General features: G+C 36.3%; 2 protein-coding genes across 3 annotated transcripts in view; one reads left to right on the top strand and one right to left on the bottom strand.

Moving 5' to 3' along the window:
- The window catches only part of LOC145329363 (pyrroline-5-carboxylate reductase-like), a 400,948-nt gene that overhangs the window by 286,810 nt on the left and 95,982 nt on the right, over nt 1-18,156 (top strand). The gene's annotated exons all lie outside the window — the stretch shown is intronic.
- Nucleotides 1-18,156, bottom strand: part of Cog2 (conserved oligomeric Golgi complex subunit 2) — a 24,083-nt gene continuing 5,927 nt past the window's right edge. The window contains exons 7-23 of one of the 2 annotated variants that reach the window (XM_080173431.1): nt 14,905-15,000; nt 13,835-13,913; nt 13,445-13,501; nt 12,428-12,502; nt 11,933-12,036; nt 9,926-10,005; nt 8,940-8,987; nt 8,602-8,704; nt 8,345-8,502; nt 7,683-7,830; nt 7,343-7,440; nt 6,677-6,786; nt 6,003-6,123; nt 3,979-4,177; nt 1,737-1,882; nt 999-1,307; nt 1-174 (exon numbers count right to left, since the gene is read on the bottom strand). In XM_080173431.1, coding sequence (XP_080029557.1) covers nt 1,202-1,307; nt 1,737-1,882; nt 3,979-4,177; nt 6,003-6,123; nt 6,677-6,786; nt 7,343-7,440; nt 7,683-7,830; nt 8,345-8,502; nt 8,602-8,704; nt 8,940-8,987; nt 9,926-10,005; nt 11,933-12,036; nt 12,428-12,502; nt 13,445-13,501; nt 13,835-13,913; nt 14,905-15,000 — 1,728 coding nt within the window. In that variant the 3' untranslated portion in view covers nt 1-174; nt 999-1,201. The remainder of the gene's footprint in view (nt 175-998; nt 1,308-1,736; nt 1,883-3,978; nt 4,178-6,002; nt 6,124-6,676; nt 6,787-7,342; nt 7,441-7,682; nt 7,831-8,344; nt 8,503-8,601; nt 8,705-8,939; nt 8,988-9,925; nt 10,006-11,932; nt 12,037-12,427; nt 12,503-13,444; nt 13,502-13,834; nt 13,914-14,904; nt 15,001-18,156) is intronic. The other variant, XM_080173432.1, reaches the window with a different exon arrangement.

Consider the following 18,156-nt stretch of genomic DNA (forward strand, 5'->3'; position numbering starts at 1 on the left):
AGATATTAAAGTATGAAATAACTTATTATTTTTATAAAACATCACTGATTTTTTTATCACAATTTAAAAACTCACACACAAACAATTGTTAATAATTACACTTTAAATCTTAATTTCCAGTATGGCTTCGAAACCGATGAATGTCCGCTGGATTAGAACCGGTTCTCAGCCATACTGAAATACCATGCATAGCATAGTATTAAAGACAATTTTACACGAATTTTAAAATAATAATAAATTCCTAATAATATTATAACGCTAATCAGTAATGCTCTTGTTAAGATAACCAAGAAGAACCATCAACTGACTATCAAAGGCCTCGTGAAAGTCAAACAAACAATAAATGGATATTAAAATAATAAGTCACGAAACCTTTGCAAAGACTCACAAAGCCTATCTGCAAATAAGAAGCACACAATACCTACATATCAGGATGGCGCTTATTTCTCTTATTTGACTATTGGATGTATAATTGATGTATTATGGAGATCTCAAATATGTTGCTGCTTTCAGAACAAGCTTTTTATAATGACCGGGTGAGTTGAGTTTTTGTCTTATTTATGTGGTGGCAGCCGAGACAAACTCACACCTCTGACCAGAACAGCCTCCTACCCCCATCGGATATTTCTCCTCTATAAACTTTGGAAAAAAAATAAACGTTTTTCCTCTTGCTTGGAATTAGACAAATTTTAAAGTGATTTAAAAAAAATATAGTGATTTTTTAGTTATTTATTAATCTTAATTTTAAACATGTAATTTTAACCCCCCCCCCCTTTTTTAACTCCCCCTTTTCGGTCTCTATAGTACATCCGGTAGACAAATAAGAGATCTGAGCTCAACATGTCATCAATCAAGATTTATCCACCGAATGTTCTACCTCAAGAAAACATAACAGATGTCCAGTTTGAAACAAAACTGGTTTTAACCTTATAATTTAATTTTTCATTTCGATATCCGCGGAAAGCTGTCTTTAATACGAATGGTTAAATAACTTTTACCAACACCAGTTTTAAATTAATTGTATAAAATAATCTACATTTTAATAACAAATTTTAATCAGTAGCTTGCAGAATTAGGGGGGGTGAATAGACCAAAATTAACAAAATTAAGATGTATGGATAAACCCCCTCTGATATACACCACCCTTAAACATCCAAGTCAAAGCATTTTTTTTGTTTGGGTCCACTGACGCGAGATAATGTTATATTTGTATCGTATGCAGGATATGCGCGGCTGCTTTCTCCACGACCTGCTGAATTTCTGTCAGGTTCTTGACACCACCGCTTACACCAAGATTTCCTAGCTCTCTGAAAAAAAATATATATTAAATATCTCTCAATAATTTTAATCATGGATAGAAACCCCCATCCGCTCGTCGTCATCGGGTAGGTGATTGGTTCGAATCTCGGCTCAACACCGAGTCATAACTTAAGAAGTTAATATTGGTTCCTACTGCTATGCTGCTTTGTCAGATGTGTTACATTAATAGTAAGAGTAGAGGGAATGCCTTGGTCCAAACTCCTTACTATGAAAGTTAGAACTGACAAAATTCGTGCAATCAAACATGGTTGTATTTTAGGTGTTATGTAACCTAATTCAAAAAGAAGAGATCGGCTCCACGCAAAACCCTAATTTTAGAAATGCTTCCCTTTCGAAAATGTACGTATTATGAAAGAATACGTCTAAATTCCTGACTTAAAATTAGCAATAGTCTTAACATGCAGAGTCATACTAACCTAATAAAATACATGACATCAATGTACAGCTGGACCCTGATCTTATCATCATCAGACAGACCCTGTGTTCCAGGTTTGTTCTGGCCCTGACCGCCAGCCCCGCCTCTCTCCCGAACTTTCTTCAACTTTTTCAAACTTTCTTCCATCTAAATAATTTTAAGATTAAAATTCTCCTGGATTCTCCTTTGATTTTTAAGTTATCACTTTAAGCCAGAGCATCATTCGCTTGTAATGGGCGGCGTTATTATACATAAAGCATGTTAGATTAAGTAACATCTTACAGACAATCAACCCTTTGATTGCACGACCTTTCTCTGGAAGTCCTAACTGTGCAGGGTGATACATTGCGCCTGTTTATAAGCTAAGGCACCCGTACTCTTCATGCCATAATTGTAAACTTAAAGTGCCCTACATAGCACTAGGTAACATTTTTAGAGTCTCTAGTCTATTCCTTTATGTCTGTGAAAACCCTTTTCTAAAGAATATTAATCCTAAAAATAAACAAGTCTCAATGTGTACAGCTTTCTAAGTTACAATATGAATACAAAAAGTGAAGCTATTCTATAACCAGTGTGTGTCCGAGCATTGTAACGTACAGCCTTGATCTTAAATTTTGTCTAAATCGTTATACTATTATTTTAGATGTCAAACCTGCATATTCAAAAGTTAGGAACTACAATAAATTTAATCTTGCATTAAAAGCCATAGAAACCGTAGGTATTTTGACTTTATCAAGAAGTCTTTCAAGTCAGGATGGAAGGAGACAATTGACTGTTTATTACACTAGTCCCCAAAAAGTTTATTACCTATAACGTTTAGTTACTTATTCATTGGCTTAAAAACTTTGGAGACTTTTGAAGTTTGATTGGTTGTTTCCCTAAGATGAGTATCCAAATGATCCACCACTGAGTGTAATCTAAAGAACTTTGTATTTTGACATGTACATCAATTTATCGGCCCTTATTTTATTCATTTAGATCCCTGCTTTCAAATAGTTTTATTATTAAAATCATTGCTACTGTGCAATTCTAATATCCGTCAGTCCCGCAGAATATTTTGTTTAGTTTCACTTATATTGATATTTTTATTCTTGTTCTCTTTGAATTATTTGATTAAAACTGTCACTTTCACAACTCTGTTTTATTTATCTTGTTTTTTTTAACAGCAAAGCTACTATATAATTCACTTTGCCTGTCCATCAGTCAGTCCGTTCATAACGCTTTTGGGGAAATGTTTTTTCTTAGCTAGTATGCTTATTTTTTTATGAAGACACCTATGACAAATGCACATCTAATCTATACATTGTTTTGTCCGTTATGCCTTAGAAAACATCAATGTTTATTTCTAAAGGTTTCGTGATTCATTGAGTTTTTGGATTTTTTACTTTACTCTTTAACTCTGTCCGTTTGTTCATTCCATGATTTTTGTGCTTCGCTAATTATGTATGTTGTCATCCTTTTTTTTGTTATAAAATCTGAAAATGTAAAAATATTTTTGTCTTTTTTGTAACGATGTGCGTTATTTGGGCCATAAACACAACTGTAAGATACAAACATATTTTTCAAAGTGAAGCTCATCAATAATTAGAATCGATCCGTTTGTAGCTCTCATCGTTAATTTAGGCATGTTTAAATTAGCCTTTCGATGTCAAACTTAGCATGGTCATTTCTTTAGTAATTAGGTACGATTTAGAAAGCGTAGCAACTCTATATTCATTTCCAGAATGTCCGAAGTTCTTCAACTAAATATGTAAGCAAAGCTACATAATCCCGCGGCATTAGCGTATAGAATAGCGTGCATGCTGTCTAGGAGGTCTTGGGTTCAAATCTGGAGCACAACGCGTCATACTAATTATACTAATAAAATATTTTACATACTGTTGCTATATCTGGCAAGTGATTAATAGAGTACCTAGTGGAAATAAAAAACAGGCGCAGCTCATTAAGACTTCCAGACAATTGTCGTGCAATCAAAAGGGTTGGTAGTTTGTTTGATGTTATTTAACCTATAGTTGGCGTATCACATAGTGGGTGGATGATGTCCTTGGGTTCTCTAGATAATCAATTGAAATCGAAGAAGCCAGGCCAAATGTGTCAATTAATCAGTGGATAAAGCAAAGTTAGGTAACTCTTATCCCTTTATGAATAAAAATGATTTTTTTGTTTGAGGGAGGGGTCATTATTTTTCTAGGGGCGATTTCTCCTTGGAGGGCGTTGGAACTCCCCCAAAACTAGTTAGTTACCTTTGTAACATTAGCCAAAACATCAGTAACATTGACAATATAAACTTCCAGAATTTTTTCAGTCATCTGCAGCAACCAATTTTCTAGACTCTGGTGCGGACACTGGACAATGGCCTGGTGGTTTCTGAACTCTGACATCTTGGTAACAATGGTGTTGATGTACTGGCACGGTTTGCTTGGCGTGTCGCGGTTGGTTCGCCTAAATAAAGGTGTCTTGAGAGGTTAATGCAACATATCAGGGACCTAAAGGGATAGGACAATTTTCGATAAATGAATGTACATCCCCAATATTAATAGACAAAATTACCCCTTCTTTAGATTAAATTGATAAACTCTTTGATAATACCTACCAATTTTTTTAGTGGGTAGGGGTAAAACAAAGCAGCGTGTTACAGGAAATAAAAGCTGCATTGGTTCTGGTGCCCAAAGTCAAAGACAGCCAAAAGCATGAATTTTATATCCATTGTCCCATCCCTATATCCCTGGAAGAACCATAATCTATGTTCCAGTCATTGTCTATAAAGTTATGCTTAGAAACTTTGTTATGCATAACTCTCAGGAAGGGAGGGAGTAGACATTGGACTCTTCATTAACTAGTACCCAAAGTTATACAATAACGTTATCTTATTCTTTAACATAAAAACTTTGGGTACTCTTAATGAATTTTTATTGTTGAGTGTCCAAACGTTTCAGTCAAATTTGTTTATCAACATTGAGTATGTATATAAATTTATCGTCCATTGTCGTATCCCTTTAGACCCCTGATAACTCTGCAGTATTGACAAATTGTAATGGATGGGGCATCTGAGCTGGATCTTTAAATCATCAATTTTAGCCAATCACAGCGCGGCATTTTTAAAATGCCGCGCTGTGATTGGCTGAAATTTGGCGCGCCCCGATCTGGTTCACCACTAAAAGGATTTAGAGATCCCGTAAATAAGGTGATTTGAAAGGGATCTAAAGAGATAAGACAATGTCGATGAATTAATGCACACCCCATTCCCCGATTATGATACACAATATTAACCATTCTGTAGATTATCATTACTGGTTAATACGTTCGGACACTCAACCTAATAAACCAACCAATCAAAGTTAAATAAATTTCCCAAAAATTGTTTAGCAAACGAATAAGAAAACGTTATTATAAGACTTTGGTGACTAGCGTAATCAACATTCCAATGTCCCCTCCCTCCCAGGTGTTTTGTACATTTAGAAAAATCCATTAAAGCTAAATATTCAGATTTAGCTTATTTAAACAGGTATTAGGACGATCTGTTGGATTATTAACATAATTTTTTTATGTAATTTTGTCAACAATGATGTAATTTTTGAAATACTAAATCCATCTAGCCTTGCAAACTACATTCTTGATATAGAAACGGTTTTAATGTTAAAACAAGGAAAATCAATTTACTTATATGATAATCAATCAGGTTTAAAGATAGGTCTAAATTTTGTTCTTTTTAAACACTCTTCTGCAACTACATGTATCAAAAATAATAATATTAATAGGCTTATTCACAAATTGTGATTAATCATCTTAGGAATAATCATGTAAAATATTATGATTATGAAAATTAGGTTTTAAATATTTTTAATAGGAGTGCTTATACACAAAGTATCTTGTTGAGCACTGAAACCCCCATTAATTTAAAAAATTAAATTAAATATTGGGTAGCCCCGCAGGGGTAGGGCCCCCGTGGGGATTAGGCACAAGAAAAAAAACTAATAATAAGTTGGGGAAGAAGTGTACTCATCTACTCAGTGCTTAACAATGACTTCTTAAAATTTTAAACTACTACTTTTATTACCCTAGGTAAAATCTTTATATAGAAGTACTGGATCTCTGTCTGTACCGAAGGATCTCACTAACCGCTAAGCCATTATGTCAATATACTTTTTCTTTTTGAAACCAAATTACAAAATGGGGGTCGAATTCAACCACTACCATCTAAAGTGCCCCTTGAGGACTCTATGGGCGTAGCCGCTAGTACTAGTAGACAGAAATATGATATAATTACCTGTACATCCTTGGAATATCAGCTACTTGTTTAACAAGCTTCAACGGCTCCGTAATTGAGTAATTGATTATACTTGTTTCTATCTCAGGCAATATTGCTTCTAGTGATACACGTGTACTATCTAAAATATTCAGTTATCAAGGGTTATTGAACTGTAAACTATTTTGGTACCCAAAGTTTTATAAACTAGTTAGGTATCTAATTTTTTTGTTGTAGATAATCATTTGATCATGATTGTTGCACATGCACAAACCTTTTGTGTCCAAAATTTTCTTCTTAAGTTTTTTTTATAAAAAGGGTAAATTTGTATTCATACCTAATTGTTTACATTGAACTATCGTTTATTGTCCTATCCAATAAGATTCCTGGCCTGCCTTATCATAAGAAACAAAATAATCCTTATATAAAAGTAACAAGATGTCTAGGTGTGTCTCGCTCTATCTCTCTCTTTGAACTGTTATGTTTCTCCTCTACAATGTAGCTTCTCAGATAGTCTAAAACTATTTTGGGGTAAGGTACCACAACCGTCCCAAGAAAAATCGCCCTAGAAAAAGTTACAACCCCCCCCCCCTATTTTTGAAATTTTTCTTTTGAAACTAAAATTAAATATGTGAGAGGAATAGATTCCCTTCTCAATGACCCACAATGCCGCTAGTATTTTATAATGTGTTCACCTGTGGCTGGTTGTAAATTGTATTGGATAAATTGTTTTGTGATTGTCACTAGAAGTTGAGGTATAATACTGGATAGTTGACCAACATCAATGTATACTAACACTAGATCACTGAAAATAAAATATAATAGTTATTTCTCGCATCGTATTATAAACGGCTTTCCGCGGATATAGAAAGTACAAATATGAGATTAAAACTAGTTTTTTTAGCCCCGAGGTGCCAGCTAAAAAAACTGGTTTTAATCTTATGATTGTACAATGTACATTTCTATATTCGTAGAAAGCTGGATATAATACGATGCTAGACATAGTTTTTTCGTATGAATGAGAACCGGTTCCTATCCACCGGATTCGAATGAATACGAGAAATACTATTAGTGGCCCTTTTGTTAAAGGTTCCTTACTCATAATCCTTACCTAAGTAACAGGATATGTCTGTGTGTGTCTGTTTGTACCAATGGATTTCGCTAACCGCTGGATTGATATGGTTCTCCTTTACAATGAAGCTTCTCATGGGTTCTAGGAAGCTTTTAAAAACTTTTCTTGAGAGGTAAGAACAACCCACAAGTTTTTGCTTTTTCTTTTTAAAACTGAAATCAAAAGTGGTGGTGTTGACTAAAGTAAACACCCCCACACCCCCCTAGTTGGGCTTGAGTAGATAATTTACCTGAAAGAAGTTGGTTTAGACATGGTTGCAACACTTTTCTCTTGGTTAATTTGGGTCATCTGGTCAGAAGCAGATCTTCGGTGAGTTTTATTTATCACCTAATTAAAAGAAAATAGTCTGTTATTTGAGATTGATAAATATAATATGAATTTGAAATTTCGGCAGGGTTTTTCTTACCTTGGCTAATCTAAGAAAAAAAATACTTATTGCAGTTGGTATTATGTGCCAAATTTTAGAATTCAAAATTTAGACCTTATGATTTTGCCTACTATTTACGCCCTTTCCTCCCTTCATAGACACAGTTCTGTGCCCGTGGAATTTATATAATTCTATTTAAAACCTGTAAATTTTGCAGATCCTTGGCTGTGCTGGACTTTGCCAGGCCAGACCTGGTTCCAGGTGCAGGATCATCCTTTCCCAGGTCTTCAACCACCAGGATATCACCCTCGTTGAATTTTACCACACATTCCTGCGCCCACTTTATATACCTAAAAAAATTGTTGCATTAGTTTAAATGATAACGTGCCTGCTGTTGTCGTGGGGGTTTCAGATTCGAGTCTGATGAATTATATTTGAAATTTCTGAAAAAAAACTTGTTTTGGGCTGTAATTAAAGGAAAGTGTGTGTGTGTGGGGGGGGGGGGAGAAAGTGGGTTGTGGAAAAATTTTCACTTAGAATTGTTAGTAAGAATCCTGGACTCAAAACCAACACAAAATTAATAAAATAAGTAGAAAGGGTATTTTTCCAGGGGTGCGGGCAACATTTGACAGTAAATTAGGTAAATAAAGTTTAATGATCACATTCTCTTTTTCGTGAGTTTAAAACTTTAGATACTTTTATTACATCATAATTGGTTGGTTGAAACTAGCAAGCAGTGTCAAAACTTTTAAGTTAAAATATAGAACGGGCAATTTGGTTTGTAATCTATGAGGATGGAAATCCATTTATCGTCAATTGTTTACCAATCAATTTTTTTTTGAAAATTAAATTCAAAACTCTAACCTAGCAACTGCTTGAAAGGACAGCTTGATGAATTTATCACCTAGTGGTCTTAGGTAAATATCTTGATGAAAACAGCTGTTTATAGCTGCTATCAGCTGTTCTGAGGCCGCAAGTTTCAGCTGCTCATGACTCTTAGCTTCGTCTAGGCCCCCATAAATCTAAATAAATAAAAATATTTTTAAAGCTACTCATATTTTGTGTGTCTTATTAAAAAGTAAAACATTTTGAAGTCCAAATAACAAATAAAGCTGTCATACCTCTAATGCTGTTTCAAGTGGAGCAGCTATTTCTTGAAACCTGATCTGGAAGTAAACAGGCAGGTTCCAGCTGGAATTGAACTCCTTGTAAGCAGGATGTACCCTAATACAGAAAAATACACATTATTTTTACAGTCCTTAAATATCGTACTAGGGCAAGCCATTTGAGGCCTCTAGAGACACATGAAGGAAAGAGGAGTGAGGGGGGGGGGCAACCATCTTCTTTTGATTTTAATTTTTAATGGGAGACAAAATTGTGGGAAGGGGGGGGGGTGGCATTTTATAAATTAGAAGAGAAGAAAAATCTGTAAGTGAATTTATAAGATATAAAAACAAACCTGAATCTTTTTACAGCTTCCTCGGTCATAAGATAGCTCTCAAACTCACTAAAATAGTAATACTTATTTATCACATCGTATTATAGACAGATAGATTTCCACGAATATCAAAATGAAAAAATATGAGATTAAAAAAACAATTTTGTTAACCGTGAGAGGCAGAACCCGTCTAACATAACTGCTATTAATTCTATAATTTTGTTTTATTAGTATTCATGGAAAATTGTATGTAATACGATCCCATGCATGCGTTTTCAGTATCGGTTTCGAAGACATGCTGGAATAATCATTAATCATCTATTGTTTAAAAAAAAATTAAATAATCTTTTCAAATTACATTTTTTCTCTTCATTCAAGCCAATTGTTTACATAATTGTTCTTTTTATCCTTTACTTTGTGTAAACACCGAGGTCAAATATAAATATTTATACTTGCACAAAACAAACTTTTGTATCAGGACGGAAATATAACATATATCAATGTTTTTTTAGTAAGGCTCAGAACCGGTTCTAATCCAGCGGACAGTAATCGTTTTCGAAGCCATACTGGAAAGTTTATATTACTAACTTTTAAGACTTTAAACGACAGATCGGCGGTCAGCCAAATTGGCGCTTTTGGATGGAGTGTTTTATTTTTGGGTCTAGACCAAGTCTAGCAAATGCTGTGGAGTCAGCCGTTCGGTCGTTAGCTGCTTTTAAAGTTGATATAAATCAGCCTTCTATTTAAAATAGGTAGTTAGAGGAGAAAAGCACATTTTCCCTTTAGACTTGTGATGTCCTTGAGCAGCCTGACCGACAGATTAACAAAGAGAATTAAAGAGTAGTTACAGATTGGTCACAGAATATCCAAACCAACAACAAATCGGCCGTCTATCTCAAGTACCAACCAATTAATGCACATTTTTCCTTTAGGACGAGCAGACAGACAGCCAGACAAAGTAAGTTATATTTCCAACTTGATCCAAACTTTTAAATGAAAATTTTTACCTGAGAAAATAATTAGAATCCATATAATATTTGTAGAACTCACTCGGATTTCCAGGAGAAAATATCAAGTTCAAATTTTCCTGAAAAAATGTATATAACAGTTCATTACAATCTCTTGAGCAAATAACAAGGATGACAACATTCATAAGTAGCAAAGCACAAAAAATCATGAAAATGGGAATATGAGCAAGGAGCTTTAAGGAGCATTTGTTAAAATTATGAATATTGAATAGATTTATTGAAGAGATAAAAATCACAAAACCTTTCATCACGAAACCTTTCTCACATATTATCATATTTTTTCGCATCGACGGAAAATATAAATTCCAAACTGGATGCTGGAATAGGGAATCTTTCCAAAAAAAAAAATCAGCCGTCTATCTTGAATAACACCTAAGAAAATGACATTTCCCCTATAGCGTTACGGACCAATTGACTGACTGTGACTGGCTTTGACGGACAACTGACAAAGTGAACTATAGAGTAGCTTCGTTACTAACAAAGTGAATGAAAGAGAGACTTCGCTACAAAATAATTTCAAACATAAACAATAGATGTAAATTAAAATTTTTTTTGTGTTTATCTGTCTGTGTGTACCAAGCTAACCACAGAACCGATATGGTTCTCCTTTACAATGTAGCTTAAATAGGTTTCGGGAAGGTTTACAGCCGGAAGAAATCGCCCATAATAAATACCCCCAATTTTTTTTTCTTTTAAAAATTTAATATGGGAAAATCCACTACCCCCTCCCTTACAACCACATAAGGTGCTCATAGGATCAGAAAAAGTTATAGGCTATAGCTTTTTCTTTTGTTGATTCTTGAATTCATATCTATTCTTAGAAGATTAAGACAAATATTATTGTAGTTTATCAGAAAGATATTTTTGTTTTTGTTATTAGTATTTTTAACAAAGCTTATGAATAAAACAAGAAAAATTTGAATATAAACTAATGCATTAAAAAAAAAAAAAACATGACTGCTTTCGTTCAAAGGTGTACAAACCTTAAACATTAAACTTAAATCATGATAATACTTACAAATTAACAAGTTTGATTTCAATATACAACAGCCTCACCTATTGATCTGACCTCAAATTTAATAAAAAAATAACCAAAAACCGTTCATTCGTAGAGTCCTAAGTCAAGTGGGATTGATTTACGATTTCAAAACTGTAAGAACCATTCGTCTAGCTCTTCTAGAGCCAAAGAACGGGTTGACCTACAGTAATCTTTACACTAATAAAAAAATACTTTAATTATCACAAAAATATAAATAGAATTACGGCACCTTTTTTTATAACAAAAGTGGTAATACACACAGACAGACAAACTTTAGGTACTATTTTAAAAGTCCCACCCAAGGGGTATTCAAATCACAAGAAAGAATTCAAATTTTAATTGTTGGAAGAAGTAAAAACTGTATGTCTTTTTACAAAAGGCATAAACATATTAAATGCATTCATAATTCATGTTTCTTAAACAATAACATTCATTTCCGAAACTTTAAACATATATTTGTCATTATTTTATAAATATCTAATATAATGAGATGTTATGAATTACATATACGTGTATGTAATTTAAACGATATATGGATATCATTTCATGTGAACTTCATTTAAAATTTTATTTGGTTGATTCAAACTATGAACGTAAAAACTTTTCCACCAATAATTTAAATCTACATAATGGGTAATTATAATTGGTGTAATGGTGTACATCAATTTATCGTCCATTGTCTGATCCATCAAGATCCCTATTACCTTAGACTTTATAATATAATTAAGAAATAACTTGAAATTCGAACCTCAACTTTCAATTAATTTTTCTTATTTTGAGAAGGAAGCTTTTTTCTAGTTGCGAGGATGGACGTACGCTCCCCCAAAACAGTTATAAACCTTCCCAGGACCTATGAGAAGCAGCATTGTTAAGGAGAACCATATCGATTATCGGTTTGCGTAATCCTTAAGAACAGACAGACACAGATCAAGAAAATAAAATACTACCTTTATATTGCGCCAAATCTCGGGCCAAAACGCATTGACCAGAAAGTGGAAACCCTTGAGGCTGGAGTCTGATTCCAGGCAGGTGTCCTCGCGTGTCAACTCAACTACAACAAAACATTCGATGTAAAAGGAAACAAAGACATTCATGTTAAAAGTAGCATTTTAAGTATTATTCAAGGACGTCCAAGCTTATGAGACAGCTAAAATGAGGGGTTTCAAAGATTTGAGGGGGATAATTCAATGTACTTTAAAAAAAAATTATGGGGTTAAATAAGACTTTCTAAGTAAGTTTCAGGGGGGTAAATAATATTTTGCATCAGGTTTACCATTACCCTAAAAACCAAAAATATTTTTTTCTCTCCAATATTCGACTTGTTACCTAGCATATGATAGCTTAGCTACCTACTCTTTTGTATTCCTTCATTAAAATCAACAACGATTTCTAAACAAACAACTAAATAAAGCATAGAGTTGCTACGCTCCTAAAATATCTACCTAAAGCCGACAACTTTTGAGGAATCAGATTCAAGGCTTCTTTCAACAACCCCTTCAGGCCATGTGCATGATTCTCTGTCGGGTTAATTTATCCATAAATATTTGTTTATCACTTTATAAAGATAAGAGGATGTCTATTTGACTCTCTGTAGCGAAGAATCTCACTTTCCGTCGGATATATGGTTCTCCTTTTCTGAGTGAAACTCCCGTCCGTCCTTCTGTAAGTAATATTAAGGCATTGATTGATTGATTGATTAGCCATAGTTTCTTAGGGTTTGGACCTAAGTAGTCATGGAGTAGGCTGAGACACTTTTGTATGGCCACTAGGGCTATCAAGCTCCACGTTCAAGCACATTATGACTTGACCCGCTATCTCATGAGAGCTACTCATTATTACCTCACCCTCGCCGAGTATGGCAGGTGTCCCAAATTAAGTCACCGTAATGAATGACGCTCACCGCAGAGGAGCTTGGGATAAGGGTAGTACTGATATTATGTACGTGACTATTGAGTATCCAAACTTACTCAATAATCCCCTTCTTACACAACCAGGGGAAGTTGTGTGAATGTATTCAACTGAGAAATTCGAGTTGCCACATGGGGACTAGAACTCGAACTCTCATCACCGTAACTCAGTGCGTTACCACTGAGCTACGACGCCCTTAATATTAAGGCATCGCTAATTATGGATGCTGTTAAACTTTTTATAGATAATAGTACTGTATATATTTCATCGTATTAGAGACAGCTTTTTGCAGATATTATAATGAAATATTATCTAATTATTACGGATTATGAACAGCTTTCCGCGGATATAAATGTAAAATTATTTTATAAGATTAAAGCCATTTTTTTAGCCACGAGATGCCGAAGGCACGGGCTAAAGAGATATATTTATATTCGTAGAAAACTGGATATAATACAATATGCTAGACATAATTTTTTTTCGTATGGATGAGAACTGGTTCGGATACCAATCGGTTTCGAAACCGTACTGGAAATGATATTATGAATTTCCTAGATTTGTTTCTGTTAAAATATCCGCAAGAGCTGGACGAATCATCTTCTCTTGAACTAAAATGTAAAAACATGATTGTTTATTTTTAATAAAAGATAAACAAGGATGAAAACAAATCATGCATGGAGAATCGAGATACGGCCAAGAAGGATTTATGGGCATTTTAAAAAATCAAGAATAGATTTATTGGAGAAAACTAACGGAAAAAGTAAATTACATACTTGATGCTCAACTGTATAGGAAATCAGTTATCTATCTTGATCTTGAATAGCAGCTGAGAAAATCACATTACCACATAGCATTAGGGACTGAATTCAGACGTGCGGACAAAATACTATATAGGAGATAGTTTCGCTAATAATTTTTTTACTAAATAAAATTATTCTTACCTAATTGTTCGGCCGATGAAATTCTATCAATGGTTGCATAAGTTCGACAACATTTACCTAGGGTCACCACGTCTCCTTTCTAAATAAGTTTAGGGTCCTTAAATTAAAATTCATCCCAATGACGATAAAACAAGGATGACAACATCCATAAAAGCGAAGCACTGAAACGGTAGGACAAACGGACATTAACACTTGTATAGTGTCAAAGTAAAACTGAATAATCAGAATATAAATGTTTAAGAGTCGAAGCAAAATTGTTAGTAACTGCTTGATACAGAATAATGTTTATGGACATACTTACATTTTTAGGATAAGATTATAGAGTTGCTTCGCTTATAATATTGTACTTTGTTGTCACAGGAATCAGCATACCAAAAATCAGATAAATTGGATAGTTAGATCACATAAATAGGTGTTATTAAAAAAGTAAAAAATGTTTAAAATGAACTTACGGATATTCTGGATATTCACCATGCAAAGTTTGAAATCGATAGGTAGGACAATTCTAACAAGTCTAAATTAACAAAAACAAAAAAGCAATCCGTTCCGGACGGACGGACGGACCCTAATTATAGAAAAGCTTCGCTTTTAAAAATTACCGCTTTTGTAGATTAACATAAATAGGTAATTATACAACCAATTTAAATTCAATATAAGTACCCAAAGCCACCAAATACGATGCCTAACGTAATTATAACACTGTACCAGTGTAATGGAGAATCATATCGGTTCCCTGGTTAGCGTGATCCTTCGGTACACACAGAAATCCTGTTACTCTTTATATAATACCTACTTTTACCTAGGGTAATAAAAGTGCTAAGTAGTTTAGAATTTTAAAAAGTTATGTTTGAGTACTGAGTAACCCCCCCCCCCTCCCCACTTATTAGTAGCTTTTTTCCTGTGCTCCATCCCTGCGATGGCCTTCCCCCTGCCACAGTTCAATTCTGTAAAAAAAATTTTAGTTTGCAAATCCCAATCTTTACTACTTTACTAGACATCTGCCATTTCGCTAAACAAAATGCGTTGATTTAGTCATTACTTGAAAACAGACATTTATAATTTTTTTTTACCTGTATTGCTTGTATGAGAGTGATATCTAATGAAGAATTAAGCCTATCACAAACAGAACTGATACGAGGCTCCATGTCTTTGATCAACGGACAATCCTTTAAAGAAAAAAGAAAATAGAAATAAAGGAATACAACATCCATAAGTACTAAGTAGCGAAGCTCATGATTTAAAAACAACGCAATTGACAGACAGACAGACAAAATAAAGGGGGGGGGGGGGGGGGGTTTAATGCAACCATCTCGTAATCAATGTATAAATGGCACTTAGAATTCGAATTTTGATCTGAAATTTTGCATGAGTAATCTTGGTAGGTCTATTTTCCCTAAATCGAACAAAAAGTTGGAAAAGTAACGGCTGGCAGCTGGCGGCTCAGCCGTTTAGCCGTTTTTTGCCTATTTTCAGGGCAAATTCATCATTAATTACGTAGGAATCAACTTTTAAAAACATATTTTTGGTTTAATTCATGTTAAATGATAGCAATAACCATTTTTAAAATTTCTAGTGCCAGCTGCTAAACGGCTAGAACCGGCTGAAAACGGCTGGGAGCCGCCAAGAGTATGATGAGTAGATAGGGCATGTGACATGTCTAGGGGTAAGTTTTTATAGTTGCTGAGCTCAAAAATGCTACCAAAAATAGTGGCAGCCCATCCATATGGCAGCTGGGTAACAGCTGCAGCTCAGCTCGTAGCGACCAAGAGTAGAATAAGTAGATGGGGCTTGTGACGTGTCTTGGGGTAGGTTTATATGGGTGCTGAGCTCAATACTACTACAAAAAATAGTGGCAGCTCATCCATATGGCAGCTGGGTAACGGCAGCTGCTCAGCTGGGAGCTGCTAAGATTAGAATGAGTAGATGGGGCTTGTGACGTGTCTAGGGGTAGGTTTTTAGGGGTGCTGAGCTCAAAAATACTACCAAAAATAGAAGCTGCCCATCCATATTGCAGCTGGGTAACGGCCGCAGCTCACCTTGGAGTGGCCAAGAGTAGAATGAGTAGATAGGGCTTGTGACATGTTTAGGGGTAGGTTTTTATGGTTGCTGAGCTCAAAACTGCTACCAAAAATAGTGGCAACCAATCCACATGGCAGCTGGGTAACAGCTACAGCTCAGCTGGGAGCGGCCAAGAGTAGAATGAGTACATAGGGCTTGTGAGGTGTCTAGGGTTAGGTTTTAATGGGTGCTGAGCTCAAAAATAGTGGCCGCCCATCCATATGGCAGCTGGGTAACGGCCGCAGCTCACCTTGGAGTGGCCAAAAGTAGAATGAGTAGTTAGGGCTTGTGACATGTTTAGGGGTAGGTTTTTATGGTTACTGAGCTCAAAACTGCCACCAAAAATAGTGGCGACCAATCCACATGGCAGCTGGGTAACAGCTACAGCTCAGCTGGGAGCGGCCAAGAGTAGAATAAGTACATAGGGCTTGTAAGGTGTCTAGGGTTAGGTTTTAATGGGTGCTGAGCTCAAAAATACTACCAGAAATAGTGGTGGCCTATCCGTATGGCAGCTGGGTAACAGCTGCATCTCAGCTGGGAGCGGCCAAGAGTATAATGAGTACATAGGGCTTGTGACGTGTCTAGCTGAGCTGTAGCTGTTACCCAGCTGCCATGTGGATGGGCCGCCCCTTTTTTTGTTAGTATTTTTGAGCTCAGCACCCCTAAAAACCTACCCCTAGACACGTCACAAGCCCTATCTACTCATTCTACTCTTGGCCGCTCACAGCTGAGCTGCAGCCGTTACCCAGCTGCCATGTAGATTGGTCGCCACTATTTTTGTAGTAGTATTGAGCTCAGCAAACATAAAAACCTACCCCTAGACACGGCACAAGCTCTATCTACTGATTCTACTCTTGGCCGCTCCCAGCTGAGCTGCAGCTGTTACCCAGCTGCCATAGGGATGGGCCGCCCCTATTTTTGGTAGTGTTTTTGAGCTCATCACCCCTAAAAACCTACCCCTAGACACGTCACAAGCCCTATCTACTCATTCTACTCTTGGCCGCTCTCAGCTGAGCTGCAGCCGTTACCCAGCTGCCATGTGGATTGGTCGCCACTATTTTTGTAGTAGTATTGAGCTCAGCAAACATAAAAACCTACCCCTAGACACGGCACAAGCCCTATCTACTGATTCTACTCTTGGCCGCTCCCAGCTGAGCTGCAGCTGTTACCCAGCTGGGATGGGCCGCCCCTATTTTTGGTAGTATTTTTGAGACCCCTAAAAACCTACCCCTAGACACGTCACAAGCCCTATCTACTCATTCTACTCTTGGCCGCTCTCAGCTGAGCTGCAGCCGTTACCCAGCTGCCATATGGATGGGCTGCCACTAATTTTTGTAGTAGTATTGAGCTCAGCACACATAAAAACCTACCACTAGACACGTCACAAGCCCTATCTACTCATTCTACTCTTGGCCGCTTAAAGGTGAGCTGCGGCCGTTACCCAGCTGCCATATGGATGGGCGGCCACTATTTTTGGCAGTATTTTTGAGCTCAGCACCCCTAAAAACCTACCCCTAGACATGTCATAAGCTAAACCTACTCATTCTACTATTGGCCACTCCCAGCTGGATGGGCAGCTTCTATTTTTGGTAGTAGTATTAAGCTCAGCAACCATAAAAACCTACCCCTAGACACGTCACAAGCCCTATCTACTCAATTTACTCTTGGCCGTTCCCAGCTGAGCTGCAGCTCTTACCCAGCTGAGCTGCAGCTCTTACCCAGCTGCTATATGGATGGGCCACCACTAATTTTGGTAGCATTTTTGAGCTCAGCACCCATAAAAACCTACCTCTAGGCAATAGATATGTCACAAGCCTACCCCTAAACATGTCACAAGCCCTATCTACTCTTCATACTCTTGGCCGTTACCCAGCTGCCATATGGATGGGCTGCTTCTATTTTTGGTAGTAGTATTGAGCTCAGCACCCATAAAAACCTACCACTAGACACGTCACAAGCCCTATCTACTCATTCTACTCTTGGCCGCTTAAAGGTGAGCTGCGGCCGTTACCCAGCTGCCATATGGATGGGCGGCCACTATTTTTGGCAGTATTTTTGAGCTCAGCACCCCTAAAAACCTACCCCTAGACATGTCATAAGCTAAACCTACTCATTCTACTATTGGCCACTCCCAGCTGAGCTGCGGCCGTTATCCAGCTGCCATATGGATGAGCTGCTTCTATTTTTTGTAGTAGAATTGAGCTCAGCACCCATAAAAACCTACCCCTAGACACGTCACAAGCCCTATCTACTGATTCTACTCT

The sequence above is a fragment of the Acartia tonsa genome, chromosome 10, assembly GCF_053477335.1.
Source record: "Acartia tonsa isolate MP-2025a chromosome 10, ASM5347733v1, whole genome shotgun sequence".
In the NCBI taxonomy this organism is placed as follows: domain Eukaryota; kingdom Metazoa; phylum Arthropoda; class Copepoda; order Calanoida; family Acartiidae; genus Acartia; species Acartia tonsa.